This window comes from Lycium ferocissimum, chromosome 2, assembly GCF_029784015.1.
Source record: "Lycium ferocissimum isolate CSIRO_LF1 chromosome 2, AGI_CSIRO_Lferr_CH_V1, whole genome shotgun sequence".
NCBI classification, from domain to species: Eukaryota; Viridiplantae; Streptophyta; class Magnoliopsida; order Solanales; family Solanaceae; genus Lycium; species Lycium ferocissimum.
Genome location: NC_081343.1, coordinates 39,123,710 through 39,133,487, shown reverse-complemented (window position 1 = coordinate 39,133,487; position 9,778 = coordinate 39,123,710). Strand labels below are relative to the sequence as shown.

Genomic DNA, 9,778 nt, shown 5'->3' with positions numbered 1-9,778 from the left:
TTGTCCCGTCAATTCAACCAGTTTCAAAAAAAAAAAAATTGTCCCGTCAATTTTTATCAAGGATGGAGGGCTTTAAATAAGCCATTTTTAAAACAAATAATCTGCAGAATATATACAGAATAAAATTCCAAAGACCTAAATTATCTTAACTTATCTAGCTAAATTTAAATTTAAAATTTAAACAAAGACGCCTCCTGCAAAGCTGCAACTAAACTACTTATTATTCAAATCAACAGTAATAGAAGCAATTTTCGACAAGGAATTAGGAGTTTCCCCAAATAGTCGATATGATCTTTATGCTTTATTTCTTTTCATTGTGCCTCATCGATCTTGTGTATCCATAGATAAACGGAAAACAATTAAATATACCAAATGTATAACGATGTCGATGTTACCTGGATGTGAATAGCATGGATTTCCCCCATCTTTGGAGCCACGGGATGGATCAACATTTTCTTCCTCAGAATCTGATAATTCTACTAGCTCCATAAAGACTTTCTTCACTTCTTTAGTCTCGGGAGCTTTCTTCTTCACACCGAGCATGTTATCTTTGGCATCGGATTTACCCACTTGCATGATGAAACCTCCAGGGTTGAGAAAATGAACGAGAGGAGAAAAACAAAGAGATATGTCCTAATTTATTTGTGGGGTGGTAAGGTGAGTGTGGGCTGAAAAGGAAGGGATAACAAGGGCATTGGGGAGGGACTCAAAGGCAATCTCATAGTAATAGTCACAATGATATACGAGTCTTTAACTAGGCTAAAAGAGTGTTTTTATACTGAAATAGTAAACTTAATACAAGAAACAACAGCAGTTAGGAATTAACCCCAAGTAGTCGGTATGATCTATAAGCATCATTTGTTTTCATTGTGTCTGCCATAGGTTCTAGTGCATCCATAGATAAACTGAAAACAATTAAATATACCAAATTTATAAAGAGGTGGACCTTACCTATATGTGAATAGCATGGATTTCCCCCATCTTTGGAGCCACTGGATTGACCAACCCTCTCTTCCTCAGAATCTAATAGAATTACTGGCTCCATTTTTACTTCATTCGCTTTCTTAGTCTCAGGAGCTTTCTTTTTCATGCCAAGCATGTTATCAGCTTTTGCATCAGATTTACCTCCATGACAAAATGAATCTAGACAGAGACAAACAAAGAGGTAAGTCCTAGCTTCGTTGTGGCATGCTGAGGTACTAAGAAGGGCTTCAAGTAGGGATGGCGATGGGGTGGGGCAGGGTTGGGCGGGTTCTGTATCAACTCGCCCCGCCCCACATAGCATTTTCACCCACGTCCATCCGCCCCACACCCACAACCGCGTCCACCCCCCCCCCCCCCCCCCCCGCCCCCCCTTCTTTTTCTTCTTCCTTTTTCCCACTTTGTTACACACATTCAGTAATTAATAAATTTGTATAAATCACAAGTTGTACATTGTGATATTTTTATTGTGAATCAATACGAATAATCCTTTTAGCCAATTTGACGAATTTATTTTAGTGATAGAACATGTTATTAGTCTTATAATTTTTCACTGGAAAAACATATTAAACACTGAATAACTTGACCCATCTGAATATGCAATATCCAAACAAAATATGAATTTTTTCCGTTAAACAACTAGACAAGACAGAATAAGTTTACTAAGTATTAAATTTGACTCAAGTTTAGTAGTTACTTGACTTGCAGAGAACTATTTTCCAAACGTAAAACAGAGGACTAAAGCTTTTCGCAAATATTTTTGTTCCTGAAGCTTGTTATATTCTCCCAATTTTTTCTCTTTCTTTTCTTTTTTCTCATTTTTCAAAACAAAAAAATATTGAAATCAACTGGATTACTGTATTGGAAAACAATAACATGGAGCTTTTTGTTTGCAAAGAACATGGAAGATTTACGTTTAAGAAAACCACAAGCCATCTTACGTTCAAAGAAACGAGTCTTAAACTTTGGATTCCTCTAACCCGCAACCCGCCCTGCACAAGATTTTCGAAAAAATGCTTCAACCTGCCCCACACCGCAAAATGACAAACCCGCCCCGCCCCATTGCCATTCCTAGGCTTCAGGGAGGGACTCAAAGGCAATCTCATCCATATAGTAACGATGATATACAGTCTTTAACTAGGCTAAAAGAGTGTTTTATGTTGTTCAGAAATAGCAAAATTCAACAACAATTAGGACTTAACCACCAATTAGCCTGTATGATTTATCTCCATCATTTGGTCACATTGTGTTTGTCATCGATTTTGTGCATCCATAGATGAACTGACTACAATTAAATATACCAAGAAAGAGGTCAAGGTTACCTAAATGTGAATAGCATGGATTTCCCCTATCATTGGAGCCACTAAATGGATTCGATTTTCTTGAAGCGTCAACGTTCTCTTCCACTATTTCTACCTCATCCTCCTTTTCATATTCTTCTTCCTCTTCCTCACTACTGCTGAGGTCCTCAAAAGGTCGAAGAGTTCTACTATGTTTCTTGGAGTAAAGCAGGACATGGAACGTCGATTTATCAATGAGAACAAAGCGCAAAAAGTCCCCTATCTCAAGCTTGTGATACACCACAAATTGTGGCCAATCTTCTTTACATATGAAGTAATTCGGCTTTTCTTTCTCTATTTTTGCTTCCCATGACATCCCAGCTACTACATCAGTTTTCAGTAAGCATGTCTTAGCTAACATCTTCTTGTGTTCTTTCACAAAATCAGACGGCATTTGCTAACAAAATCAGATTAGCAAACCTCAGTTGGAAGAAGGAACAACCAAAAAGAAAAGGAAAAAAAACAAGAACGTATACAGATCATTAAGTAAAAGGAAAACTTACTATTTTATCCGTAGAACCTTCTTTAAATAGAAGCATGCACGATGGGTGCTTGTCAAGGTTCATTTCCATTTTGAGAATTCAAAGAGAAGGCTTATGTTGCTATTTAGAGAAATAAGACGCTAGGAGTGGTAGAAAGAAGCTGCTAGTGAAATACTACTATTATGTTTGGTTCAGTGTTATCATTTGTGCTTTAATCAATTGGAACAAAAGTTTCCACCATTTGCACATTAGCTATGGAAGATGGTGAAGAAAATGAAGAGACAGTACAAGTCCTGAGGAGATTAGGCCAAAATAAAATCATTAAATGAACATATACAAATTGTAAATGTAGGCTATTAGTAATGCAGGTATTAATAGTACAAATATTAGTTATGCATGTATTAGTAATGCAGGATTTAATTATGCATAAATTATTTCTTCGGATGTTGGTTTATTATATTAAAAGTTAATAAATATTATATACCTTTTAAAATTGAAAAATTTGTTTACAATTAAATTAAATAATATTTTATTATATAATATTAAAATATTATAATAAAATATATAAAAAAGTTGTTTAGAAAAGGAAAGTATTTAAGTGGGGAGTTATAAGGATAATATTGTCATTTTAACTTTTTATACAAACCAAACGTCGTACTAATTTTATACATGAATAACTTAGTTTCTAACTAGCTACCAAACGTTGTATAAGTATGCAGAAATCAATAAATGAATAAGAGATAAACCGATACATGAATAAGCTATCTCTTTACTATCTACCAAATGTGGTATAAGTTAATGCAAAAATTAATATATGAATAACTTGCCTCTTGTCCAACTACCAAACGACCCCTAACGTTTTTAATAGTATGTACTCCCTCCGTTCACTTTTACTTGTTCACTATAGATTTTGCGCACTTTTTAAGAAATAATAAATGAAGTGTTTAATTTACCATGATACCCATATTAACTGGTACATATTTTTAATGAATTTAAAAGATAAATTGAAATGAGTAATTAATACTATGGGTAAGCAGGAAAAAAGAAATCGTCTCCTCTTGATATGCTAGAAGTGACAAGTAAAAGTGAAATTTTATTTTTAGAATAGTGGACAAGTAAAAGTAAACGGATGGAGTGCTTTATAACATATTTTTAAATATATAGCTAAAATTTAAATAAAATATTAAATGTATAATTATTTCCTTATGGTTCGGATTTGTGTTAAAAGGCCGAAAAAATGTATCAACAATTCCGAAACTTCATGCTAAAAAAATATAAACTTAACTTTTTTTTATGACACTTCATACTAAAAAAGTAGAGAAAATTACACTCAGATGTTTATTGGGGCAACAATGCTATTAAAATTGACCTATTTTTTTAGTTTTTATAAAAAATGACCCAAATTTTTCTCTCTCTCTCACTCCCTCACGCTCTCTCTCTGTGCCTTGAAATTTTCCCAGATTTTTTTACCAACAAACTAGACAATTCTTTTAAGTAAAGTAATGAGGAATTTAACTAAAATAGGATACGCACTAAGCGAGTGCTTCAAAACATAATTACAAATTGTGGATTTCGTCGATCGTCTAACATGGCATCTCAGTCCTGAACAAAAGTCGAATTGCACCAAAATACTAGCAAAGTAAAGCTCTGTACATAAGGTTATGAATGTTTCTCTTGTTGCTTAAAAAAATGCTGCTATTCACCAAATAACATGCGGAATGGTGACTTTTTGTTAAGTCCGTCTGTATACCAACATAGTAAATATAAGCTCTTGATCAGTAGAGTTTTGGCATGGTCCAGCATATGCCAAGTGTAGCAAGAAAGTAGACTTCATAGCTGAAAAGTGACTGTACAGTGAACTAGTGAAGGTAAATCACATCTTCAGACTGGGTTTCTCGAACAAAGACAAAGATGGTGCTAGTACTAATTAGAGAAGGAAAAATCACAGGGGAGACGTTGTCATTTTAAACGGAAAGAGAAAAAATCACAGAGACATTGTTTTGTCATTTCACGTTGTATTGTCATTTCAAATTATCTCCAAAAGGGTACTTAACATTATACTCCTTCCGTCCCAAAAAGATTGGTCATTTTTATTTTTCGAGAGTTAAACAATTTAATTTTGACCGTATGTTTGAAAATAGAATCTTTAAAAAATTTAAGATAAAATCTATATATTTAGAAACTACGTAAAAAATAATACAAGTCATCATAATTAATAATTTAAAATATTTAAAAGACATGTAAAAAATTATAATTAAAGAATAACTCGTTTAACTCTCGAAAAACGAAAATTACCCTTTTTTTTTTTTGGCACTGAGGGAGTAAACAATACGTTTGAAAAATACTGTATAAAAGAAAGAGCATTTGCCATCATGACATAAATTCAAGCAGTAAAAGTACGTAGTTTCCATCCTAATCCCCAAATTGCCCCTGCACCTCGAAAATTCAAGAGCTTTTGAGTTACTGGGAAGATTTAACTTATGGTAACAAATAAGTTTACTAATTAGAAATGTTGACACCAAGGTCAAACTTGTCTTAAAAATGTGATTAACTTAAATTGGGGTTGAATTATAATTTTTGAAACTTATAATCTTTTACAAAATACACAAAAGCCCACACACATTATACAAAATCTTCTTCCAACCCACCCCCACGACCCCAACTTCATTTTATTTCAAAAAAAAAAAAAAACAGTTCTGTTACACTCCGGATTTTCGCACGTTAAAGTCGCATCATGAGTTAGTGGACGCAAGTTCAAAAGAAATTATCTTGAGGTTAAAAAGGATTGAGCTTATTAATTTAAATGGTTATAAGAGTTTATAAATAAGATTAGTAAGTGGCGGAAGGTCTGGAGGGTGAATGAATCAAAGAAGCATGAGTTTTGTCAAAAGTCGGCAAGTTAGGAATACGATAACTTGTACTTTCGGGTGAGATTAGGAGTGTTTCACATGCTAAGTAAGTAATGATATAAAGTATTTGAATTGTATAATGGTCGCTTGTTAAGTTTGGAAGTCAAACGAGTTGTAATGCGAAAGCCAACAAAGGGCGTCGCAAGTTAAGTTTGTAAATTTCACTGAAATTTGGGTCAGATGTCTCGGAGCTTTTCTCTCAATCTACTTGGAGTTACGGGGTGATCCACCCACCAAATTGAAGGTCTATGAGTCTAGTTTCTAGAGCATTTAACCGTTCGTCGATACGATGTCGGAGTATAGAGATATTCGCATTTCCGTCCAAGGATGCAAACTGCCGTGGGACAGAAAAGCCAAAGTCGGTGGCTGCCTAGCTCAACATATATAAGAACGTCCCAAATCGTTTTCAACCTCATTTCTCTCAAGACCAAACCCTAAGACACCTCCCAAACCCTCTCAAACATTCCTCCATGATCCATGAACATATCAAGGAGCTAATCAATCCATCTTAACACAACAAAGACCGTGGCAATCACGAAACCTTCATTTCTCCATAAATTCGCTTCTCGGAAGAAAACGTCATCTTGAAGCAACTTCTATTTTGGATTGATTGTGGGAATCTAAGGTATGTTTTATCCTCTTAATCATCTCTTAATGATTCTTCAAGTATTTAATCTAAGAAATTTCGAGGGAAAATCCCATATGAATAAGTTATGGTTAAAACTTGAAGCTTCTATGGACATGGCTAACTTGTTGAGCTATTTGTGTTGGGTTTGCTGTATTGTTTGGAGTTATGATGGTATGGATTGAATCATGGTAGTAAGGAGGAGTAGAAAAGTAGGTTTTTGGTAGTATTTTACAAGAAGCTACACTACGAAAGAGCTTACAAACTCGTGCCTACGAATTGCCCGATAAAATGCCTAAATGAAGATTTTTATTGGCTATATGCTCAAAGTTTATCTCGAATTGTTCGTATCCTGTAGGAAGTCAGTTGTAAAGTGTGTCGAGGATTCAGGAAATGTGTATAACTCCAATCAACGAGGTATGTAGGGCTTTTCTCTTCTTTTCTTGGCATGACTAGAATTCAAATGCGTTTTTTTAAATGTTATCCCGTTGACTTGTGTCGATCATATCCAAGAATGAACGAGCTAATCTCTACTTCCTATATGACTTGTATAAAAGAACTCTCTATGCTTCCATATTCCGTTTGGTTATCCTTTACAAGGGTCTTCAATTAAACATGTATCGAGGCTATTCCAAAACAATTAACCTCACTTCTTCTCATGAATAGTTCACATTGAAATACTTTCTCACATTTCTTATCCTTCTTGTTACCGAGAGAAGTATAATGTTCATCGTGGTACTTTCCCCGATAAAGTTGAGTTGATTTCACTCCCTAATGGTGAATTTTGTTTCCTTAATTTATATTGGCTTATGTTGTAGTACTTTCCCGCACCTCGTATCTTTCTTGTCGATTGGAAAAAGGTTGTTCACTATGTTATTCTTCATGTTGCAGTTGAGCTAATGGTATTTTATTCAGTTGACCCGATCTTTATCACTTATATAATTCTTATTGAAGTATATCTCCTATTCTCTATATGTATTGTCTCTTGAATTGAAAAGATAAAGAACGTAGCGACAATAACGATAGTCGGAGGATAACGACGATAGGTCACTCCGACTCTTCTTATGATATCTCTTATGAGGTCAGTCTTGCATTGCACCTATATATATATATATGTATGTATTTATTTTCATTACCGAGCCGCGCTATAGTCGGCCGGGTACGGGACCTATTGTGCACACTACTGCAGTGGGCAGGTTATGATGATACCCCGGACGCTGGATGATATGATATATGGATCGGGCTGCACGTTCCGCAGCACTAACATTTATGGATCGGGCTGCATGTTCCGCAACACTAACACTTATATTATATATGTATAAAAAAAAAAAATTAAAAGCAAAGCATGCATGATATCCGCCTTAAGAGGCAATCAGATATACAGGTTACTTCTTCTATCTCATGTTCCTTCCATACTTTCATTATGTTGTTATTCATGCCTTACATACTTGGTATATTATTCATACTGACGTCCTTTTGTTTGAGAACGCTGTGATTATGCCCACAGGTACAGGTAGACGGATTGGTACACGTTTCTCAATAGAGTACCGTAGTTCGAGTGATGTTCGCACTCCATTCTCCGGAGTTGCTGGTCAGAGTCATCAAATAGGATGCATGCATGTATATATATATATATATATATATATATATATATATATATGGTGTTGGATACGGCGGGGCCCTGTCCCGACCAGTTGTTGCATTTTAGTACTCTTAGAGGCTTATAGACTATTAGTTAGTGTTGATGTGTTTCGTTGGCCTTGTCGGCCTCAGTTATGCATATATATGTTATTGGACCTTGTCAGCTTATGATTAATATTACAGAGTTCAGATATCACGATTGATTCGCTCGGGCCTTCGGGTGTCGGGTGCGGGCCACACCCCCCTCCCCCCCCCCCAAAGTTGGGGTGTGACAAGTTTCTCAGGCGGCAAAGCAAACCGGCGACCACCCCCACCATCGTCACTGCCTTCATCTCGTTTTTTCTCTTCAAAATCACTATTCTTCCTCATCGCTGCTGCTGCTCGTTTCTCTCTCTCTCTATTGCTGCTGCTTCTCTATTCATTCTCAGGTAAAGTTTTTCTTTCACTTGGTTCAAAAGTTAGGGTTTTGAAATCAAAGTGTGAAAATGATGATTTTGGTTAGAGAAGATGAAGAAGAACATGGGTTTGTCTTGAATGTTGTTTGTTTTGTTGTAGTTTGATGTATTTGTTGCACTTGTTGGGGTTTGTGAGTTTGTAAATAGTGGTTGTGGTTGTGAAATTATGATTTTTGGTGCTGTTTTTGTTCTTGTTCTCCTTATTGTTTCGAAAAAAAGGCTTGCAATTTTGTTGATGTTTTCCAACAACTAAGGTTACTTGTTGCAACAAATTCAGCACTTGTTTGATAGTTGCAAACATCTGCTGAGGTTGCATGGTTAAAAAACCCCTATTTGGCGTATTTTATTTAAGTTGTGAGTAGGATTTGTGATGGTTGTGTGTTTGTAGTAAAATATAGATGTTTTGTAGTTAAATTTACATATTTTTGCTATTGTTGTTACTGTCATGGTATGGTTTAGGAAAAGTTTTGATTTTATTCAACAACTGTTGGATAAAATCAAAACAATTCTTTGAGATTTTTGGCAAAAGAATCGAGGCGGTTGTTGCGGATATTAACAAGTTGTAAAAAATCAAAACGGTTGCTAAGTCATTTGCTAGCTTTTCTATTTCCAACAGCTTAAGAATCTGCTGCAACAAGTAATAACTTGTTGCAACAACTTCATATTTTGTTGCAACAGATTCTTAAACTGTTGCAACAACTGATTACTTGTTGCAACATATTCCTTTTCTCTTTTTATTTTGAATGTTGCACTAATCAATTAAAACTGTTTTTCTATCTCATGTGTGCAGATAAAATGGCTCCAGTTAAAAGAAAATGAGAGAAACCAACTGATGGAGAAAGTAAAAAAGCCAAGGTGCAAACACCATTAGATGAACTTGTGACTGCTAATTATCAATCAACAAATCTAGAGGAAAGAGTTAGTGAAACTAGGGCTTCAGAAAGAGAGGAAACCCACAAAACCTCTGTTGGGCATGAAGAAGAAAGTGATAAAAATGAACAAAGTGAAGAACAACAAGAAGATAAAGAAGATGAAGGAGATGATGAAGTAGACAAAGATGAAAAAACTAGAGAAGAAAGTGAAAAAGATAATGAAAAATCTGCTGAAGGAGATGAAAAAGAAGGAGATGAAGGGCATGAAGGAGGTGAAGAAGATGCAGAAACTGAAAAAGGGTAATGAAGAAGAAGAAGAATCTACAAATCACATGTCGACGACCTTGGCCGAGTTAAGAAAAAAAAAAGGAAACATAATGTGGATGTCAATATTCTTGAGTTGTCTAGTATTGCCACAGATCCCAATAGACCTTCCATTGACGAGGTTGTCAAGAGTTTTAGCATTGAAAAGT

The 9,778-nt window shown here is 35.2% G+C and overlaps 1 protein-coding gene across 2 annotated transcripts in view; it reads right to left on the bottom strand.

Annotated features, from left to right (window-relative positions):
- LOC132048032 (high mobility group B protein 6-like) overlaps positions 1–3,114 on the bottom strand; it is a 14,002-nt gene extending 10,888 nt beyond the window's left edge. For both annotated transcript variants that reach the window (XM_059438983.1, XM_059438984.1), the window contains exons 1-4: positions 2,825–3,114; positions 2,304–2,718; positions 952–1,143; positions 396–569 (exon numbers count right to left, since the gene is read on the bottom strand). In XM_059438983.1, coding sequence (XP_059294966.1) covers positions 396–569; positions 952–1,143; positions 2,304–2,718; positions 2,825–2,893 — 850 coding nt within the window. In that variant the 5' untranslated portion in view covers positions 2,894–3,114. The remainder of the gene's footprint in view (positions 1–395; positions 570–951; positions 1,144–2,303; positions 2,719–2,824) is intronic.
- Between the last annotated feature and the right edge of the window lie 6,664 nt (positions 3,115–9,778).